At 44.8% G+C, this 21,988-nt stretch overlaps 2 protein-coding genes across 8 annotated transcripts in view; both read left to right on the top strand.

Moving 5' to 3' along the window:
* CPD (carboxypeptidase D) overlaps positions 1-9,117 on the top strand; it is a 28,438-nt gene extending 19,321 nt beyond the window's left edge. Inside the window, exons 12-21 of the mRNA XM_054208642.1 lie at positions 426-737; positions 1,981-2,176; positions 2,446-2,581; positions 3,362-3,511; positions 3,939-4,034; positions 4,129-4,193; positions 4,343-4,474; positions 4,834-5,019; positions 5,327-5,426; positions 6,097-9,117. Coding sequence (XP_054064617.1) covers positions 426-737; positions 1,981-2,176; positions 2,446-2,581; positions 3,362-3,511; positions 3,939-4,034; positions 4,129-4,193; positions 4,343-4,474; positions 4,834-5,019; positions 5,327-5,426; positions 6,097-6,323 — 1,600 coding nt within the window. The 3' untranslated portion in view covers positions 6,324-9,117. The remainder of the gene's footprint in view (positions 1-425; positions 738-1,980; positions 2,177-2,445; positions 2,582-3,361; positions 3,512-3,938; positions 4,035-4,128; positions 4,194-4,342; positions 4,475-4,833; positions 5,020-5,326; positions 5,427-6,096) is intronic.
* Positions 9,118-9,298: 181 nt separating this feature from the next.
* The window catches only part of GOSR1 (golgi SNAP receptor complex member 1), a 37,912-nt gene continuing 25,222 nt past the window's right edge, over positions 9,299-21,988 (top strand). For 4 of the 7 annotated variants that reach the window (XM_054208365.1, XM_054208366.1, XM_054208367.1 and 1 more), the window contains exons 1-6: positions 9,299-9,402; positions 9,924-10,038; positions 11,742-11,829; positions 12,052-12,159; positions 13,329-13,420; positions 13,800-13,874. In XM_054208365.1, the coding sequence (XP_054064340.1) occupies positions 9,372-9,402; positions 9,924-10,038; positions 11,742-11,829; positions 12,052-12,159; positions 13,329-13,420; positions 13,800-13,874 (509 nt within the window). In that variant the 5' untranslated portion in view covers positions 9,299-9,371. The remainder of the gene's footprint in view (positions 9,403-9,923; positions 10,039-11,741; positions 11,830-12,051; positions 12,160-13,328; positions 13,421-13,799; positions 13,875-21,988) is intronic. The other 3 variants (XM_054208363.1, XM_054208360.1, XM_054208364.1) reach the window with 2 other exon arrangements.

Below are 21,988 nucleotides of genomic sequence, written 5' to 3'. Positions count from 1 at the left end.
CACCCGCGTACATTCCAGATCTCCCCTTGTTTGGAGGTGGTGTGGGGAAGGAGTTGATAACTTAGTGTCTCTAGGGGAAATTGTCTTGCAGGCAGCTGCCCGCAGAAATTATTTCGTCACTTCAACCACTGCCAAAACCTTTGGGTTAAAGCAGCCTGACTTGTTGTCCTGCCAGTCTGCCACGTAACGCTGCAACACCTGAGCCAAAAGCAGCTTGGTGCCATGTGGGGCCTTGAGCTGCTCCCTGTCCTCCTGCCATTCCCATGTCCCTTTAGAAAGTGTTGTTGCTTTTATTGTTGTGCTTCTCACTCTTGACTGGGGAGCTATAGCAGTCCCATGTCAGTGTCTAGTCAGGAGGGAGGGTGGCTTGTTGTGTGTGGCCTTGAACCCCCGACGTTTCTTTGTGCCTTCTTTTCCCTGGGCAGGTATGATCCAGTCACTAAGACGGTGGAAGTTGGCAGCAAAGGTGGCGTGCAGGTCAACTTCACTCTTTCACGGACAGACATCAAAGTGGAGGAGGGGAAGGTGCCGGTCCTGAACACCCCAGACACCAGTGACCCCAACGAGAAGGAGTTTGAGACCCTGATTAAAGATCTGTCTGCTGAGAATGGCCTGGAGCGCCTCCTGCTTACCTCCTCGGGGGATGTCTCTCCTTACCGATACCGCCCTTACAAGGACCTCTCTGAGTTCCTCCGAGGGCTCTACCTCAACTACCCGCACATCACAAATCTCACCAGGTGAAAACGCAAAGCAGCAGCGCTCAGCTCCTCCCTGAGCAGCAGCTTGTGGTAGGGAATAGTGAAATGCTGTGCCAAGAACGCAGTGCAGAGATAGGGGGCTCGTCCCTGCCCTTCCCTGTGGTGCCTGAGTTCAAGGGAGCCCCACGTGTAAGGGCACGGTGGCAGAGCACTGGCTGCAGGGACTCACAGGTGCATCTGTGTGCTTTTTCCTGAGACGTCATTTTACTGACTTAAATGTGGGGTGCTCTCAGTTCCCAGGGACTGGCGATACTCCAGCATTGATATCCCAGGTTTCTGCAAGTATTTCTGTTCCATGGTCTCTATTTTCCTCCCTTTTCCAAATCCTTTCTGACATCTACCCTGCTAAAGAGTCCCCAGCAAAAGTCATCAAATTTGACTTAGAAATCTCAAATGGCCTTTTTTGATTGTCTGCCTTCAGGTTTTAATTGAATAGTGCGAGACATGTTTGAGTTAACTTGCCCTGAGCCAAGGTCTCTGCCCTCCTGCGGGAGACCAGCTGCTGCGGTATTCTGCTTTCCTTTGTGACCTGTAGCGCTTGCCCTCTGTCAGCTTTAGAAAGCACAAATCTCTTTGTCCCAGGGCCTCATTTCCTTGTTGTTACCAGGCACAACGTGCTCATGCTCTGTCCCCACTGGTGCCAAGGCTGCTTTTCTGATCTGTAGCCTCTATTGTCCGTCCAGTTGCATCAGCCCCGATTGTGTTCCCTGCTTTGCTTGCGTTCGCTTTGCTAGCTTAATGGCTTGACTTGTAGCAACAACTTCTGCAGTGCTGGAAATAGGCCTGCTTTTGTCCTTTTAAACCGGGTGCTTTATAAATTAGTTTGATGTCCAGATGTATCCCACTCTGAAGGAAAAAAACAACCCAACAATACAAAACCCAACCCACAACATTGGCAGCACAGTGGCATTTAGCAGTTCCACATTTATGGTGATGTTCTAGGTTATATAGGGATGCATGGAGCAGTGGGCATCCCATACATCTGGACCTGGATACATCCTTACACAGATGCTTGTTTTTTAATTCCTGTTCATAGTGACTTTGGTTCAGTGCTGCTGCAAATCTCTCATGATGTGGTGGTGTTTTGTGTGTCACTTCTCTTTGCGTCATCCTTGTGGAGGTTGGCAGCAGCTCCTTTCCACACCAGGATTTCTCCGTAAGGCCAAGGTAGAGGTGTGGCTCTGTTCCGGAGCTGATGCTCTGGTTTCTTATCTCTTGGCAGTTTGGGTCAGAGCGTTGAGTTCCGTCAGATTTGGTCCCTCGAAATCTCCAACAAGCCCAACCAGTCTGAGCCTGAGGAGCCAAAGATCCGCTTTGTTGCTGGTATTCATGGAAACGCTCCCGTTGGTACGGAGCTGCTCCTGGCACTGGCAGAATTTCTTTGCATGAACTACAAGAAGAACGCTGCTGTTACGAAGGTGAGAAGCTATCTTGGAGCCCTCCAGTTGTATCCCGAGAGGACAGTGCTCACTGGGAGACACTTGTCTTTTTAACAGTGGCTTGTGGGTTGCAGAGATCCCACATGTAATGGGGAGGTGGTGTGAAATCCATGGGGACAGTGGGAACCTCCGACTGCTGCTATCATTATAAGCAGCAGTTCCTAGGATGAGATTCAGGCAAATGAGATTTACTGAGAATTAACCTTATTCATTGCATTTTATGTACTGTTTCTCCTCCTTTTGTTCAGCTGATTGACCGAACGCGGATTGTGATTGTGCCTTCCCTGAATCCAGACGGACGTGAGATAGCGCAGGAGAAAGGTTGCACGTCGAAGATAGGCCAGACTAATGCTCATGGCAGAGATCTGGACACAGACTTCACAAGTAAAGCAAACTAAAGCAAAGTGATGTGTAGCGTCCCTGTAGAAATGCAGGCAGCTGTAGAAGTCTCCTGCTAGCTGCACTAGGGTTGGGTGTAGTCATCGGGTTACAGGGTCTACCTGTAAAGAGAGCAGCACTCCTGCCATGGAGCCCAGGCAGCACAGCTGCTGGGAAGCTTCTAAAGCTTGGATCCCCCGAAGATGGTAATTTGGAGTCCCGTATTTCCCAGGATTAGGAATAGTCCAGAGGTCGGGCAACACCTAATGTCTTTTTCCTGTTAATTGATTTCTTTCAAACCCCCATTTCTGAAAAATAACCTCTGTTCATGCTCCCTGGAAGCAGTCTCCTTTTTTCATGCTTTTCTGGTTTCCGTGTAAGTGCCTGCTGTATCCATAGCAGTGTATCAGTGCTATGCCCACCCTTCCTGGGGGCGAGGTGTTCTCCCTGGCAAGGTTTGGCTGGGATCATCCCAAATGTCAGTTCAGTGACATTGAGGAGAGCAAACATACGAAATACCCTGTGCATGACTAAAGTAAATAGCTTGGGGAAATAGTGGTGTGCCACGTTTGTTTTAGCTTTGCAGATGAATTCCCGCCGTGGGTAGTGTGGACTAGGTGCTTGACTTGATCAGTCAGGTGCATCTGCTGAGATCCAACAAATACCTTTTCATACATGCAGCAGACTGAATTTTAGACATCAACGAAGAAAGTACTTCTGCTGGCCTCTCAAATAGCAAGGAAACTGTTGTCAATTCCCGTTTCTATTTGTTGTTCTGATTTACAGGCAATTACTCCCGGTACTCAGGGACGCGAGAGCCTGAGACCAAAGCCATCATAGAGAACTTGATATTGAAGCAGGATTTCAGCCTCTCTGTTGCTCTGGATGGAGGATCTCTGCTTGTCACTTACCCATACGACAGGCCAGCACAGACAGGTATGACTAACTCCTCCAGGGCCTTGCGTGCACCTACCCTTGGGCTGTCTTTGCAGAAGTTCCCGTGGCCGCATGGTGTAAGAGCTTCTTGTGCTGCTGATGCTCTGTGGCCTCCGTTTGTGTTCAGCCCTTCGTATCTGGAGTTGACGGTCTATGAAGTAAAGCTATAAAACCTCACAGGAGCCAGCTAGGGGTGAAAACGTTCACCATTTCTGTTCTTACAACTGTATTTCAACTTTTCCTCTGCCAAAGCCGGTATTAAGTCTGCTTTTCATACCATCCCTCAGTGTTAGAGGAAATCTGGAATGCCCCTGAAACAAAGCGTGTCACTGTTTAATAGAGGATCACGGGGTTAGGATGGGAATCTATCCCACCTCCTTAGTGAATTGGGAGTTGCACTCTCAAAGTCTCACTTTTCTCTTTGTAGTGGAGAACAAAGAAACACTGAAGCATTTGGCATCTCTGTATGCAAACAACCATCCGCTGATGCATTTGGGCCAGCCAGGCTGTCCAAATAAGTCAGGTAAGTTTGGCTGAAGCCTTTAACCCCCCCATCAGCCTGTGCGAGAGTCTCGTTGGAGCAGATCTGCCTGACAGCTGTGATCTTGCTCTCACAGATGAGAATATTCCTGGCGGTGTGATCCGTGGCTCCGAATGGCACAGTCACTTGGGAAGTATGAAGGTACGTCATATGGCACAAGGCTTTCCATCTCTGCTGAACAAGCATTCAAAAGCATATTTGTTCTGATGTCTGGGTAAAACTTGCCCATCTCCAGCTCCACTTCTTGAATACCACCTCTTCTGTTGTAACTGCGGCTTTGGTTTTTGCAGGATTTCAGCGTTACATTTGGTCATTGCCCGGAGATCACTGTTTATACCGGCTGCTGTTACTTCCCGAGCGCAGGACAACTCCCCAGCCTGTGGGCAGACCACAAGAAATCTCTCCTTAGCATGCTGGTGGAGGTGAGCCCCCGTCTGCGGGAGGAAATTCTGTCAAGGAGTGAAGGGAGGGGAAGAGAGAGTCTTTGTGTTTTTATGGCTGCTATGTGATTGCAGATGGTCACAATTTAGATTGCGTGAGGAATGGGTTGAACAGAGGCAGCAAGTGACCAGGAAATGTGTTGACATGAGAGTTAAACATCTGTGCTGTTCTGCCTCATGGTGGGCTGAGCAGCCCTTGCAGAATTGTGCGCTTTATTTATTATGAGGCTCAGGGATGGAGACCGGGCTGTATTTTGAGGGGAGGATTAGATCCTATTTTAGTTACAAATGTGCCATACGCTTGGATCTGAATGTGAAGTGTTTGAAATGCTTTATTTCAGGTTCATAAGGGAGTCCATGGGTTTGTCCAAGACAAGAGCGGCAAGGCAATTTCTAAAGCTACCATTGTTCTTAATGAAGGTTTGAGGGTGTATACTAAAGAAGGTGGCTATTTCCATGTACTGTTGGCTCCAGGTTTGCATAACATCAATGCGATAGCCGATGGGTACCAGCAGAAACACGTCAAGGTATGTGAATGTCTGTGTCGGAGATCTTCCTGCCCTGGCTCCTATAAAGACATCCCCTATTTGGGTTCTGCCTCGTTGGCTGTGTTTAGCTGCTGATTATGTGCCCAGGGTAGCTGTTTTCTGCCTTGATACAATGGATGGAGAAGAATTTCCCAGCAGGCTTGTTTTGGGCAGTAGCTTTTCTTTCCATTGCACTCGTCTTTGGCATCCACCCGGTCCTTCCTTGTTCAGCAGGTACCTCTTGTGGCTGGACACCTGACGGAGGTGCAAGCTTTGAGACAGTCTGAGCTCTCATATCTTCCTGCAGGTCTTTGTACGTCACGATGCACCCAGCTCTGTGTTCATTGTATTTGACACCGAAAACAGGATATTTGGTCTGCCAAGGGAGCTGGTTGTAACTGTTGCAGGTAAAGTGACACTTTCGATCAAAGCTTTGAGCTTTGCTTTCTGTGCTGGTTTGTGCTGACAATGACCCTTCTCTTCACTGAACTGGAAAAGCAGCCTGCAGACTTAAGCCGTCTCCTGCTTTCCCTTCTGAATACGTGCTTGTCCTTGCAAACTGGTCCAACAACCCTTGCATCTGGTGATGTTGGGCTGGCAGATGGGAGGGAGGGAGTAGAGAGTGTTGCAGGGGGCTGAAGGGTCCAGAATGGACTTTGAGATGCCTGGAATGGAGAGAGCCTGTTCGTGCGTAGAGCTGGGAGCTAGGAGATCTTGCTTTTTCCCCAGGGTTTCTTTGAGTCATGTGGCACCAGGTAAGCAATAAGAGAGATTTATATTTTTTTTTTGGTCAAGGTGGCAGCTGTTGGGGAGGCTAGAGTTTATACCCAGTGGTCTGCGGAGCAGCTCAGTGGTGCTATCCTAGATTGCACTAGCTTTACTTTCTGTATTTGCAGTGCTGCTCTGGGAGCACCTCTCCTGCATGGCATGTCTTCTGTGGCCTGGGAGGAAGGAGCAGGGTCCCAGTGAAGTGAGGAAAGTGGTTGTGACTGTAGAAGGGAAGAGAGAGGGTGGCAAGCCTAGGAGCTTCTGGAGTGGTGGAACATGGCATTAATTTTAATGTCTTCTGTCTGGCAGGTGCAAGTATGTCTGCTCTGGTCCTCACCGCCTGTATCATCTGGTGTGTCTGCTCTATCAAGTCCAACAGACACAAGGATGGCTTCCACCGCCTCCGGCAGCACCACGACGATTACGAGGACGAAATCCGCATGATGTCCACTGGCTCAAAGAAGTCTCTCCTGAGCCATGAATTCCAGGATGAAACAGACACTGAAGAAGAAACATTGTACTCCAGCAAACACTGACACCTCCCGGGCAGGAAAGGAGGTTCCCATGGACCAGACGTGGTGGTGGGGGGCGATCCCTGTGGTTCAGTTTTGAAACATTAACTTGCAGGATGTGTCCTCCAGAGGTGTGGGTGGCAGCTCCCAACTTCCCTCTACTGTTTGTTCCTATGTGTGTGCAAATCAGTGGGTGTTGGAGGCTGTGTTTGAGCTAAAGATGCGGTTTGTTTCATTTTTGGGTCAAGATCTGGAGGTTCACATGATGTTGTTTGAAAGGCAATTTAACAGGGTGGCCAGCAGAGTTCCTAGCACTTCCCCAGCATCTCAGCACAGTGAGCAGATGGTGGGGAAGTGCCCCAAGACCTGCATGGGGTCGTAGTTAAAACACTCCAAAGCAGTTTCTCTACCTGTTTTGATTTCACATTTTCCACTCTGTACTTGGGGGAAGGCAGATCCTTCACTTGACTCCACATTCTGCAGAGCAGCCCTTGGAAAAAGACTGTATTTGGTTCTCAGCAGCTCCCTTGGAGCTTTTCCCCACCGTGAGATGCTGTGGCCTGCTATGATCTGCAGTGGTTGTGGAGCACCTCTAGTGTGTTCTAGTTCCAGGCAGTGACTTGGCATGCTGAAAGCTGGGGGAGATGACATCCATTCTTGATGTGAGCTGGAGAAAGGAGCAAATGTCGGAGCCTCAGTGAACTCTGACAAAGTTCAGTTGCTTGCCAGCTCTGCAGTACCGCTGTCCTGACTTCTGGGGAAGAAAGTCACTTTATCCCCATCACCCCCAGTTGCTTCTTGTTTGTGTAGTAGACTTGGCCTTTGGGGTCTCATGTTAGCGTTACAACAGCATGGTGTCTGGAAGAGCAACAGAAGGTTGTTCTCAGCAAATGGATAAACTGGTTGTGGTGGGTACTGTAGAAAAGCAATCAGTTACTGACTCCACTGATCAGTTTTGCTCAAGTCCACCACTATTCAGGAGGAAACGGTGAAATCTGACCACTGCTTTGTATTTGAGCATTATTGGAGCAGCAGGGAGAGGTCATGGGAGTATCCATGGCCCAACTTGAGTCTTAAATTTTGAAGAAAAGCCGCACCATTTGCCGTTGTCCGCCTAATACCATTTAGTGATCAGAGTACTTTGGAAACACCCTGTCATCAAGCTCTGGTGATGGTAGGCATCAAATTAGCCTGCTAACTTGGCTCTGCTCTGCTACCACAGTGTCCCTGAAGTACGTAGCAAGAGCTCCACCTGCTTGTGTGTCTGCAGTTGTGTCTGCTGCTGCGGGGGCCGGGGTGCAAGGCGTGAGGAAGGGCTGAACAGCCGTGCTGAAGGAGAAGGCGAAAAGCAGCCAAATTCTGTTTTGTAGCACTTGGCAGGAAGCTGGAAAGAGGAACCACATTGCATTTGTGGGGAATAGAAAGGATGCCCAGAAGGGAAGAATGACTGAAATGTTTGATTTCCAAAGCCTTTATGCATCTCTGATGTCCCTGTGCTTTCTGGGCAGGAGGCTGGGGTTAGAATAGGCACTTATTTTCTTGCTGCTCATTTTCTTTTTTAATTCTTGCCCCACTGCCCCAAGCTCCGGTGTGCAGCAACGTCTTAGGCATCAAGTGTGCCCTGAGCTGATCTGTTCTCCAGCAGCCTGGGGCTGTCCACTAGTGAAACCTGCCTGTGGTGTCCATGGTGGGGTGTTTGCACCCAAATGTATGATGGGGTCTGTGCTGCAGGGCTCTGACGTGGTTTTCTCTGGGGGAACAGCACAGGGGGTTCCACATGGGAGGCTGTTGGGCCGTGTTGCCTGGGGCAGGGCTGTTCCCCACCTCTGCCTGCAGCAGATGCCATTCCAGAACCACGCCGCTGCCATGCTCATTGTCTCAGCTGATTTTGTGCAGCTATCTCGAGGGACAAAGATAACCCTGGGACACCACTATACCTTCTTCCCTCTTCCACGGGGAACTATATTACAAGAAACACATGATAAGATCTGGCTGGGGAGGTGTGCTGGGAACAGGGAGCTGAGGGTGAGCGTTCTCTGCTCCTGTCCTGCATCGCTGTGGTGTTGAAAGAGCTGCTTTTGTTCAGCAGGAGCCCTCAGCATCCCTGTGCCTGCTCCCAGCTCATCGGGCTGAGCACAGGGTGGTGTTTTCCATGTGCGATGGGCTCCAGCACACCAGCACGCAACGGCGTTAACCCTGCCTCCTCTCTGAACTTTTCCTGCTTCTGAGGGCTTTAACAAGAGCCGCAGCTGGGGTTTTCTATTAAAGTTGATCGGGCTCTCTGTGGGCTTTGTTTGCCCTGGCAGCAGGTAACGGGCTGGGCTGGCCTTGCTTTATCCCACTAGCAATAGGTCTCTGAGAGTGCGTTTTGCAATTAGCATGGAGTTAGGTGCACATCGAGTGGATTGGAGATGTTTTGCAAACGTGTGAGACTTCACGCAGCAGGACCAGGCCGCGTGTCTGCCTCTCCATCCACCATCGCAGCCGCAGCGAGTGAGCGCGGGGCCTGTTGCCAGTTTTGGGAAGGCAGGAGCGGCCTCCCCTCACCCTCGGGCTGTCCGTCCGTCCGTCCATCTGTGAGAGCGCCTGTGCTGCTTCTGGCGAGGAGCCGGTCCCCCGCGGGCGCCTGTTCCTGGAGCGTGTCGGTCCGTGCACTGTGCCTTCAAATGTACATTTTTAAAAGGGACTTGAATTGCCTTTTCCTGGAAGTGGGACGGGGCGGCGTGAGGCGAGGCCTGGCTCTGCCCTCAGCCGGGCCCTCTGTTTTTTACCTGTATACTGAGATCCAATAATCTGTATAAAACTATTTTGATGTCCACCTGGGTTGTCTCGTTCTTCCTACAACGGGCTGGGGGGACCCGGGGCTGGAAGGGGGACCGGGGCCAGCGCCCCCCGCCCGGTGCTCGGCGCTGCGCAGGGAGAGCCGCGGCGAGACGGCGCCCAGCCGCTAGGGGGCGCTGCGGCGGGAGGTCCGCCCGTCCCGTCGGGCGCCGCGCCTCCGGGAAGACGCTCTGGCCCGTCCTTGTCGGCGTCGCGGTCTCGCCGGGCCGCGGCTGACGTTGGATAACAAAGATGGCGGCGGGGAGCAGCAACTACTGGGAAGGCGAGTGGGGCCTGAGGGCGGTGGGGACGGGGCGCCGGCGGGTCCGCGGAGACCTCCCGGGGCACAGCCCGGCCCGGGCACGGTGGAACCGCCGCCGGTTCCCTCTGCTCGCCTCCGGGGTTGGGAGGGGGGCTGGCGCCGCCCGAGCCCAGAGGCTGCGGTGGCCCCGTCGGCTCCTCAGCCATGAGGCGTCGGTGCCCGGCGGGGAGGCCCCGGAGGCCGCGGTGAGGGGGGTAACACCCTGCGCCGAACGCTCCCAGTCGTGGGAGACAGGTTCTGTGGGTGTCCAGCTGGGAACCCTCCTCTTCCAGCGCGGGGAGGTCCCCCATCTGCGAGGGCCCCCCCTTTGTTGGTCCCCCCTTTCTCTGTGGGGTTCCCCTCTGTGAGGCTCTGAGGGGTCTGCGCCAGCTCTGCTTGAAAGCACCTGGTGAAAACGCGTTCCCACCTCACTCCCCCCAAAATTCGTGGTGTCACCGTGCGGGTTTTGTGACTCTTCCGCCGCTCTCGGCCGCCCTGTGCAGATCTCAGGAAGCAGGCGAGGCAGCTGGAGAACGAGCTGGACCTGAAGCTGGTCTCCTTCAGCAAACTCTGCACCAGCTACAGCAGCACCCGAGACGGAAGGCGCGACAGGTATAGGTACTAGCCCATTTCTTTATGTTTTAAATGCTGCTTGTGGTACTTGGTTCATTTTTATAATTTGCTGAATGCTAGTCCCACCTGTGGCTTTTATGCTTAGCTTCTTAAGCAGCTGATTTCAGCACTTCTTCATGCTGTGATGCTGGCGTTGGTCTTGATGCAGTATTGAGCGATACTGGCGTGTGAGTCAGAAAGGTGTGTGGGCTGCAGCAGTGCATCGTGAGAGCTTACATGTCACTCCGGGAAGCTGAACTTAAACTTCAGACTGTGACTGTGGCGTTAGCGTGTGAACTAACGATACGACTTTTTAATGCTCACTACATTGCCTTATTTTCCAGTTTTTCTTGTGTTAAGCTAGCAGGAGGTTTTCAGGGACTTCAGTATTAGGGGAATTTAGCCTTACGCATCTCAGGTGGTGTGGTATTTGTAATCCCTGTGTTAATGATAAGGGAGCTGAAGTGCTGAGCAGCTGTGAGTGGTCCAAGGTTGCACAGAGGACCAGCCCTCCCTTCAGGAGGGGTAGCTGTTTCTTTCTGGCTTTCTCCTAAAACGAGTAATAATAGTGAGAGCTCTATGTATGGTTTTATATATGAACCAGATGCATACGTATACATGTGTATGTATATGAATAGTTTCTGTTTGCTTTATGCAGATTCATGTTTGACTGAAGAATTTGTATGATAAAACTTTTCAAGTCTTCCTAGCTTATGGGCCAGAGTTGAGGTCTTCCCTACAGTTCCACAGCACTAACTATCAGCGTCTCTGTCACTGTGTATAACCTTTATAAACTGTCATTCTTTGCTTATTAACTGTGGGCCCCAACACTACGTATCATGTAAACGCGTTGTGAATGTGACTACTGTATGCATGCGTGTTGGTATTTTTCTTTGATGATTGAACCGATTTTGAACATTTCCATGAATGTCTGATCCTGGAAGCTTGAGAGAGCCTCAAGAATGGTCATGTTTCTCTTGAATCAGAGTCCTAGTCTCTCTCATTTCTAGCTCTGTGCTGTTACTTGCCATGTAATCTAATTTTTTTAGTTATTTTTGCTGTCCTGTGTAAAACTAACTTCTCTTACTCTAGTTATGGTAGCTTACCAAAGCAAAGAGCAGTTTCTGAAAGGTAAAAGAAAGCAGTTTCTATGAGTTGGCATAGGAAGTGTTGTGCTTGTATTCTGTCGCTTAGATATGACTTCTCATTGTGGTTTTAGTTTACCTTAAAAAGCATAGGGAAGGTGTAGTGTATAAAACTGTGATTGTGATTAATTGTGTGGTTTGTATTGCTGTGTAGTACCCTGACTGCTTAATAGGTCAGTGGGTTGTCCTAGCACTGTGTTACGGAGGTGTAATTATGTAGCTGGTGTAACATGCTAATAGTGCAGTGTTCCCTCCTGCCAATAAATAAATAAAGCAAGCTTAAAAGTTGAGCAGAGAAGGACATTGGGGCTAGACACATGCTGGTAGTGTTTGGTGTCAGGCATATCTTCCATATTTTCCCCAAGTGATACTATGTCATTAGTTCAGAAAAAAGTTAATGGCATGTATGATAAGAAAATGTAGTTTTTTCTGAGTTTAATTCATCTTTCTAGGAAACCTGGGTAGTGGAGCTTGCCAACGCCTAACGCTAGTGTTTCCTTATTTCTTGCATTCGTGAAAAGATGAAGTTACTTTTCAGTAACTGCTCCTCCTCTTTTTTCTTAGCTCTGACACAACTCCTCTCTTAAATGGCTCAAGCCAGGACAGAATGTTTGAGACCATGGCTGTGGAGATTGAACAGCTTCTGGGAAAGGTAACTCAACTTACTGTGGTTCTGTTTCAGTAGCATCTAGGAAATATTGCAGAACAGGTTTCTGTGATGCATGTTAGGAAATACTAGTGTGAGTGATAAAAAGTGTTTCTGAAGGTATGTGTCGTTACAACTAGCTCCTTCAACTTATGCATTGTAACTTTCTTAGCAATATAAGCCATTTCATGTTTTGGGGTTGGGTTTTTTTTTTTTTTCTTCCTGTAGCTTACTGGAATAAATGACAAAATGGCAGAATACACAAATAGCGCAGGAGTCCCATCCCTGAATGCTGCACTGATGCATACGTTACAGCGTCATAGAGACATATTGCAGGTAACAAACGTGTGTCCTTCTTGCTTTTTTTTTTTTTTTTGCTTTGTTTGGAATAATTATTAGTAGTGCTGATATCACAGCATGCTTGAACGTCTTACCAGAAGATTTAGGTGCTGCCTATCTCATCTCACTTCTCTCCAGGCGTTACAATTAGTGAACTCTGAGTTGAAAAAATGGTGGTTTTTTATGTCGTGTTGGTGACTAGCACCTAGCTAAGAACAGTAAAACATGCCATCTTACGTAGGTGTCTTTTATGTAGCAAAAGGAGAAGGGCACTGTAATGAATTATCTTGTCTGTGTGTTCTGTTACATAGCAATGTAAGGGGGAATATCACATTTAAGACAAGAAAATACGATTGTAAAACTATCTAAAGGGACTTGAAGGAAATGTGATGGCTAAAGCCAGTAATTAGTGTTATAAATCAACGATGTTTCAAACTGGTGACGTTTTCAAGGCATACTAATGTTAAAAATGCAGGGTTTTATTATTTATTGTCTGGTCTTATACAGTTTGGTTTATTTTTTTTTTTTACATATGCAATACAGAATGTAAAAAGCATACTGTTTCGTAAAAGCCATAGCATTTATGTGAAAAATCCTTTCAAATGTTAACAATGGTTTTGGTGGATGCCAATTGCCGGTTAAATTGATTTTCAAGAAGTATTAGCTGCCTGAAATGTTTTCAAATGTAAAATTGCAACTTGAACGTTTAAAAAAAAAAAAGAAAAAAGTTATCTTCACTGTTCTGAAAAGACTTCTTTTTTCATCTGGTGTAACTTAACAAAATAAACTGAAGAACATCTTCACCACACCAAATAAGTAGATTTTACCGGGCTTCTTATTCAACCAGTAATGGGAGATTCCAACATAAAATGGTAATTCATCAGAAAGGTGAAGATATATGAAATTGGGACAAGGAGTTACAGTGGATTTCTCTCCATAGTCTTAGCTCTAGCTACAAAAAGTTAGCAAATACTGCAAGAGCAGTGAATTTTAAAAATATTTTGCATGAGCTTCCAGGTTTTTTTGGTGTTTCATTAGTGAGTTGGTCTTGCACTTTGTATTAGAGAACAGTTAACACTTTAAAAGATGGTTGGATCTTACTTGAGTATATTGTTTTGTTAAATTGATCTCACGATCCACATTTTGGAGTAATTGTTTCATTACAGGATTATACGCACGAATTCCACAAAACCAAAGCGAACTTCTTGGCAATACGAGAAAGGGAGAATCTGTTGGGATCAGTACGAAAAGATATCGAGTAAGTCATATTGTGTGTTACAGCAGTGGCATGGGACTGCCCTTGGAGGGAGAAGGCAGCTCTCCTGTAGGAGAATACTTGGCATAGCTTATTCATCTGTGCTCTGAACAAAGCCAAAGAAGTTATTTGAATTGATGACTTTTATTAAGGTTGTGTTAAGATTCTGGTTTGGTTTGTTTTTTCTTAACTGAAAAGGAATTCATGTTTTAAAGTAAAAACTATTATGCTGTGCCAAATCACATTGTTAATGTCTGGAACTCTTCTGTTTGGTCATCTCAGAATAACAAAGCGTGATAGGTATGCAAATCAGTTAATATTGTCTAATGAAAAGCCTCTGGAAAAAAATGGTTTTTAACTCTTATTACTTTTAACACTTTAGATCATATAAAAGTGGGTCTGGAGTGAATAACAGAAGAACAGAACTATTCCTGAAGGAACATGAGCACCTTCGAAAGTAGGTGTTATTTGTTTTTTCCTTGTGTTGGAGGTGTGTAACTTCTCTGGGGAATGAAACATTCTTAATTTCAAGTACGGGTGAAAGCTTTGTCTTTTTATAGATATTGTCCACAATGAATGTCTTGCACGGTGTATTCTGTGATAGCGCTGCTACTTATGCAGCTGGATAAACATTTATTGCTCATGCTGACTGTGAAACGCATGTGGTAGGTAGCAGTCACGGTAGTTTTCAGTTATTTTGACTTTAGGATCTTGTCAGCACTAAGTGACGTTTATATATTGTCTTCAGTGAGCTTTTGCAAGTCACTTGTGACTCAGAGTTCATGCTTGGCCTCCTCTCTTAAGAAAGTAAATGCCTTTACAGTATAGTAACTGGGATAAGGGTGAGAAAACAAAACAGAAAGTCCCAGTGACTTAGCTTTTCTTCCCTTTCTTCTGCTTTATTTGTCAGAGTCAGGCAAAGAGCGTTTTTTCCCTTTGTCTCTACTGAATATGTACAAAAAGTGATGGAAGACACTAATTCCAAAATCACCAGTGCACTTAAATATTTCCAAATTGACTGTAACTTATTGGCCAAGATAACAAGCAAAACAGGAAGCACTTTCTTTTTGTTCTTGTTGGGGGGCCGTTAGGTTATGAGTAGCTGCTCTGTGTGTTCCCTGTTCAGCAAAAGCATCATGCTCCAGAGGAAGAGCTCTGGAAGGTTCATGTTTTCTAGATAGTCAAGAAGTAGCACTGATCTTCATGCCTCTGTGTTCTTGATTGTTGTCGTGTTAAACTCCAATCCTACACCAGAGGGCAGGCTTTCATTTAAAATAAATAAATAAATAAATAATTACCTGTGGCTTTCTCAGATGTGCTTTCTTAAGATAACAAACTTCTAGCCAGAACTGCACAAAAAGCTCTTACAGGAAATTAAACCCAAATTTTTCGATTGCGGCTTACCACCACTGTATCCTCAATTTTCTTTAATATCTTTAATACTTAGAAATTAATTTAAAACTTGAATTAGGTTTTTTTTTTATCGGTTGAATTTATTGTTAAACATGTATGATCAGTAAATGTAAAGATTCCAGGGAAAAAAAACCAGTCCTAATATTTTGGGGGTAAATGGTAGCTGAAATGTGGTACTTTGAAGAGTCAATGTCAGTTAATCTGAGTAAACCTGATTCTTTCTAGGTGTTGTGTTTGGGGGTTTTTTTGGCTTTGCTTTGGGTTTTTTTAACGGAGGGGTAGTAAATACTTTTACACATTTGGCATTTTGTTAAAGAAAGCTACAAATAAAATATTTCTGGAGTTGTAAGATACACTTACAAGAAACTGACATTCCTCCGAGTCCACTATTTTGGAAAATTTGAAACGAGAGAGAAAAACTTAAAACATTTTGTAAATGTTATCCTGTATATCTCTTCAGAACTTGAGCCTAGCATTCACTGAGGCGTCAATTACCTTGATCTTGTTAAACTTATGAAACTCTCAGGTATGTTTTTAGGATGAAAATGCATGAAAAATAGAATTAAATTAGTCAGTTTCAGAAACAGCTGAACCTTCTTCTAGTTGATTATTTGGAAATGTCAAGACTTAAAAACCAAAACAAAAACAACCAAAACCCACAACGCTGAGGAAAAAAAACAACCAAGAAATAAGTGTAATTTGCGGATCTTCAGGAAAACAGGGTGAAAACTAATCACGGAATACTTCTGCAAGGTGGAGATAACTGTAAGGTGTATGAAGAAATCTGGTGTAGAAGCAGAAGGCAACCTTGGCGAGAAATCAAAGCTTGCAAGATGTTCAAAACTCTTGAATTGAGTATTAGTAAGCTCAGAAATAGATACTGGCAGAGGAAATTATTAGAGAGTTTCAACATACTTGTCTTCAGAGAAAGCAGTTAATGAGCTATTAATGCCAAAAAGCTGTAAAAGCTAGCAAAAGGTCCCAAAAAATCACCAGGAGCTGGCAGATTAGACCAAACATACTCCTAGGATAAGCTGAGAAGCTTTGTGTGAGTCTTGATGATGAATATTTGCAGTGCAGTAAATAGTGGTGCTAGACTAATTGATAGAACTACATGATAAATATATATATACGTTGTCACAAAGACGCAACAGTAAAAATCCAAATGTATTTTCAGTGAAATTGCGAAACCTATGAAAAGAGCTTGAAGAATGGAGATGGGAACATAAACTTTGCAAGTGTATGATTATATGCTGCAGAGTAATGAAATAATGCCACAGGAATGATATATTTGTATCAAATACCGGAGCGTTCACTTGGTCTTGACCCTGCTTAATTTATGATATTAAGTACTTTAACCTATTACGTATTTATTCCATGATCTGATAATGGAGAATAAGCTATCACCCCACTGCAGAGAACCAGACTCATCTGTCAGCCTCTTTTCTTTATGCGCCACCATGTGAGGCAGGAGAAGCGGAAACCTGAGTTTACTCTTGGCGGTGTTTTCTGTGAATGTTCTTTAAAAAGCATGCTGGCAGCCCCAGGCTGTATTGTTTGTGGTGCTATCTCACTGGGGAGTAAGGGGAGGAGAGCCAGAAAGCTCTTTTCTGGGAGGGACTTTGGAGAGACCTGCATTTTGCCTAAATCCGCCTTTTTATTTTTCTGTCCCATTTTGAGCATCATCTCTTCTAGAAAAACTAAGAATGAAGAAGAATCTGTCCATGTTAATTTTACATATGTAGGTAATCGTAAAAAAAGGAGGGGAAATTAAAAAAAAAATAAAATAATCTGCGAGTACAAAATTTTGATGAATAAAAGGATCGACCATATATTAAGCAACAAGGGAATTGCACCAGCTGAAGTGCTATGCAAACCCTTGCTATGCCTGTAATAGATAAACCTGCTATCCATTAAGCCAGGAGGATTGTGGATCCGTTTGGATTCACTTTCCCTGGGTGGGGCTGGCTGCTGTGTCAGCGCTGCTGGCACGGGGGTGTTGTGCACTTTCTCGTTAGGATCACAGTGGTGCCGGGGCAGCCCTCGGGCTGGGGGCATGAGGGTCTCCATGTTGATGTACCCCAGTTCTGGGAGGGTTAGAGAAAGCGTATTGTGTTCATCTCGTCGACTGAAAGCTTCGCTGCTGGTTCAATTCATTTAATAAATCATCTGATCCTGAGTTTTATTGGGAAAAGAGATTTGTCTAGAAATTTTACGGACTGTGGACAGGAGGCGTAAAGTTTCTAAGTCACTCAGTTCCCTACTTAATTTCTATACTGATTATTCAAGGATAGTTTTACCTACCTCTGGAAAGAAAAACAATAATGCCTAAATTTTTTAATAAAGGTTTTAACACCTGTTAGTTGAAATGAGGCTGGAAGACAGGTCTTGTTGAATATTGATGCCCTATTAATATTTTTACCTAATACCTCAGATCTTTTGGCATGTCAGATGCTTAAGCAGATACCAAATCTCGCACGGTCATGTTTGCAGTTGATTTTTGAATGCTTGTTTTCTCGGGTCTGTGCCATTCACTAAAGGTGTTTGTCTCATCTTTTCTGTTTGTATGCTTTTGGCCGGGGAGGTAAACAAGTCATCCTTTTTCTTATTATACTGTTTTCCATCTAAAGAAAACAATTTTGATGAATAGATCTGGCTTAGCATTTTAAAAACTGCTCTGAAAAGTGCTAGCTCAGAGGAAAGAATCCTGTCAACTTAAGTGTTTGCCCTGAGAAATTCTGCAGTTATTGATGAGTTATAGCCTAAGTCAGCAAAGAAGGGACTAATGTGTTTGCTTGAATGTGCAATATTGCATGTGTATGCGAGTGAAAATTTCCCTTGTGCTAGTACTTGCATTGTATGTGGATGATATCATATCAGGTGATACTGATGAATTTGTGTAAAAAATTGATGAAGGCTTCCACGGTTTAGATAGAAACTACAGATTTTATTACCTATGACAAATTCCTCGTAAAACTAGATGAAAAGTAGACCATTTAGTGGTCGTCAGCATTTGCTGTAGTAGATGCGTTCTGGGCCACTGTATGAGTATTCCTTTATTACTCAGCTCCAATACTCGAAAATGAGACATTGGTCCTTCTCCAAAAGAAGTGGCGGGTGGTGAAGCAGGTGCCTGTGCGGATATCATGAGTAGTGTTTTTAATTGTTGTCAGATGACTGCATGTTTCTGGTGAGTGTTGCTATGCAGGTTATCAGTTTATCCAGTAAAAAAAAAATAAAATTCAGCTTAAGAGTTTCAGGTGTAAGTGATGCAGGTAGATGAGATGAACCTGCTCAAAGTGTTCAGGCTTGCTAAGGACACAAAACACCCCTGTGTGTCTTAAAGCGTGTGGCACTGGGAACAGAGAGGGTAGGGGTACCAGAGCGGGTGGGTGAGGAAATTTGAAGGAGAAAAAAAGGAGTGCAAACAAATCGGAGAGATGAGTTCTGCATGTGAAAGGGAAAAGAGGAATAAGAGAAGTGAGCAAAAGAAATAACGGGAATCTGCAGCCGTTGCGTAATGGTGCTATTAATAACACCTACCTGATTCATGGAGATGATTAGGATAAATTTGTGTTTGTGCAGTACTTCATATATGTGGAGTACTCTGGAGTACTGAATATTTTTATTACTATTATTATTGCATTTCATTTTTCAGCAGAACTATTTCAAATTTCCTGTTGTTGTTTGGGCAGAAACAGCCACATTCAGTAGAGAATAATCACCAGGAAACTGCTTTCAAACTTTGTTCATAGTACAGTCCAGATCTTACTAAAGGGAGTGACTTACTGACCGTTTTTCCTCTAAATACTGATGTTGCTTACAAATTTTCACTTCGGTACTGATTTGCACAGAGAAGTCACCTTAATGAGATGCGGACACAGCTTACAGGGTTTTTGTTTACAGGTGTGGTGATCTTTTGAGAAAAAGGTACCAGTTGTCAATGTTAATTTAATTTCCTTTTCTTTGTCATCCCTGTTCTCTGCTCTGCACACCTTGATCTCTATTCACTGTGCTGTTGCTGCTCAGGTTCCTGTGAATTTCAGTGGACCTTCAGTGTTGGATTAAAACCAGAGAACTGCTGTTGTCTCCCCTTCCATCCCTCCCTTACCTGCAATTCCGGGGGGGACACAGATGCCTGCGCAGTTACTTTTCCAGCTGATGCATGGTTCACCGCTGCATCTCCTTCATCTTCGCTTGGAAAGAAAGAGGCTGTAGAAAAAACAGCTAATTCACCAATTCCTTTTTCCTTCCCAAGGTAGTTGGGGAAGCAGCAGGGAGGGAGGAGTGTGATGAGCCTCTTCCCTGGGTGCCGGCTGGCTGCCTGCTCTGCAGCCTCAGAACTGCTGAGCTCCGCTTTACTCGGGCCCAATAAGGTGGTTTTTTTTAATTGCAAAACTTGCTTCTAAATTAAACTTACTTTTTGTTCGCGTCAAAGCAGAATGTGGTGTTCCCGTCATTTGGTTCTCTTAATTTTAATACAGATTTTAACTGAAGCAGCCCTTGGTAATGATTAATTTTCCTTGCTTTATGACAGTTATGAAAAAAACAAAGCAGATCTGCTATGAAAGGACAGTCCATGCTATGTATGGCCTTGGTTTGGAGCGTTTGCCAAGAAGCACTGAATACGGTGTAATTTGGCTGTGGACTTGCTGTGCGGTAGTAAGCGAAGGCTGCAGCACTTTGTTTATTGAACTGGAAGGTACAGTGCAAGGAGAGACTGAGGAATCTGGGTTAAAATGTTTCTCCGCTGGCCATTAATTGCAAATCTCTGGCAATGGTGTCTCACAGTTTTCTCAAGTACCATTGACTTGTTTTCTTTGTTTCTGGAATAAGGAAGTTTGGGAAACTATTGCATTAAAAGTGTGTGCTAGTGCCTCAGCTAGCCAGGCCGAATGGCTACGATAATTATCTTACTGATTTACCATTTGAATATCCACGACACGGGCTTTTTGGGTAGAGATATATGCTCTGTCTGAGTGGCAGCACAAATAAAATGGTTTTCAAGGGAAGGATTTGAACAAAAGCGGATTTTTGGTATTGCAAAAGCTTACTTAAAGATGCATAACCACTTGTACTGTAATCCTGTTTCAAAATAGGATTGTTTTCTCTTTCTGCTTTGTTTCCTACTACTGCAGAGTTTTCTCGATTGCAGTTATGCATCAGTGATTCTTTAGCCTTATATCTGCATGGAACCGAATGGGTTTTATTTCCAAGGCTACTGGCAGAACCTCTGTCTCTTGAAGAGTCGTGGCAGAATGTCACAAGGCCACTTCATACGTGGCTGGATTGGCTTCCCCTGTAACAGTCCCAGGTCGAATACGAGTCTCGGGCATATCATATACTTAACTACACCACCAGACTGAGCACAATTTACCGATTTCCTTATTTTAATCGTAAATAATCCTCGATGAGGGAGACGGTTTGTGTCTTCTGGAAAAAGAGAAACTTCACTGTTTGTTATGTGACTGTAATTATATGACTGTATGAACAAGTTATTGAAGTAGTTTAATGAGAATTTGGGGAGGTTCAAAGCTTGCAGGCAATGAAGGAAGATGCTCTCCTGGGTATCGTTATTATTTATAAATAACTTAATAAAAGAGTGTGAAAATCAGCCAAGCACTTCAGGATTTAAAAGAGGTTTTCCCTCTAAAAATAGCTTGGGCTTCATTAGAGTAAAATCAACTAGTGCTTTTCATCTTCCTGTGCTGTATTGAGGACTTAAAAAACCAAACCTACCCTAAAACACTAAACCAAAGATTATATTTGTCCCACAAGGTTTATTTGCATGCTTTCCTTATAGTTGGATTGCGTTAAAAAATACCGTAATCAATAATTAATAAAATTAATTTCATTAATAAAAATAATGATATTTGTATACCTCAATATGTCTATAAATGGATGATATTTGAAGAGGTGGGGGGACACCAAAACCAACGAACCCACCGCACGCACGTGCATAACCTGCTTTGGGGACTGCCTGTGTAACTTCCAGTACAAAATTGAATTATCCAGTTGACAAAGAATGCAGTCACACAAGTGTTAGCATTAAGAACCTCAAACTCATTGTTTGCTTTTCATCTGTAGAAAATGTGAAGGTTTATGCATGAACTTCCATGTATCCCCAGGAAAGAGGCTACAGAAGCTACCCTAGGTCTTTTTGAAGGTGCAGAAACTAAAGAACAAACCCTCATAAAACAGTGTGAAAGATTACCCGAGTATATCACCGAAAAAAGGTGGTTGGGACTAAAAACCTGCTCTGGTTCTGGGCTTTACCCTAGAAATAGCACTATGCCCTTGATTTGGAGAGAGGGAGAGATGTAAAACCACACTTCAAACTTCAGAGCTCTGTGTTTGCTTCTGAAGTTTCTTGCTGGTTTCAGAAATAAACAAGTCAGTGATGCCTGTTTTATTTGTTTTTAGCTTTCCTTTCAACACTGTTTCTTAACTAGGACAGCTTCCCCCCCCCCCCCCCCCAAGGTCTGTATTGAAATTAGGACTTTGGCAAGTACTGAAATCCCTCTTGCATGGGTTGGTTCTGAAAAGTAGGTGCATCTTTTGAACAGAATCAACAATTGTGGGGTTCTATAGAATTTCTCTGGTGGAATCTGAGAGTCGGTTCTTATTCTAATGCAACATGTCGGGTTTTTTTGTCAGCGTGCCTGTGTACTTCCCTCTTCTTTGAGGCCAGAAGTGCTCGCTCATTATTTGCTATTGGAACCTCCTGTACAAACAAGCTGTTGAATTTCACTTGATGTGCACGGGTATGTTAAATAGGGGTTATTTCCGTTTTTCTCAAATACAGAGTGTACCTCTGGAAAGTTACCGTAGTACTGTGTAAATGTCATTCTTGAGTTTATTTAATTTGAACCTCAGTACTAATGCATCAGCATGAGGTTCTCGTCATTCTTGGCTGCTGTATGGCAGGCTGTGCAGATAACTAACTTTACCAGTGGTTTGATAAAAGGCATTGACTCCTATCTGCTGAGGATACTTTCTATCAAATCCGTGCTGGTAAGCAGAACTAGATCCAAATTCCCACTAAAACGTGCCTGTTTTAGCCTGGTAATACAATTTTGCTTAGACCCTTTCAAGGACCTTAGTTTTGTTGTCAAGTGAAAGATGCAGAGTGCTTTCCTCTCGCTCGAGAGACTTGTT

The sequence above is a fragment of the Rissa tridactyla genome, chromosome 7, assembly GCF_028500815.1.
Source record: "Rissa tridactyla isolate bRisTri1 chromosome 7, bRisTri1.patW.cur.20221130, whole genome shotgun sequence".
Lineage (NCBI taxonomy): Eukaryota > Metazoa > Chordata > Aves > Charadriiformes > Laridae > Rissa > Rissa tridactyla.
Note: the sequence above shows the minus strand (reverse complement) of the source record. Positions and strands in the feature narration are given on the sequence as shown.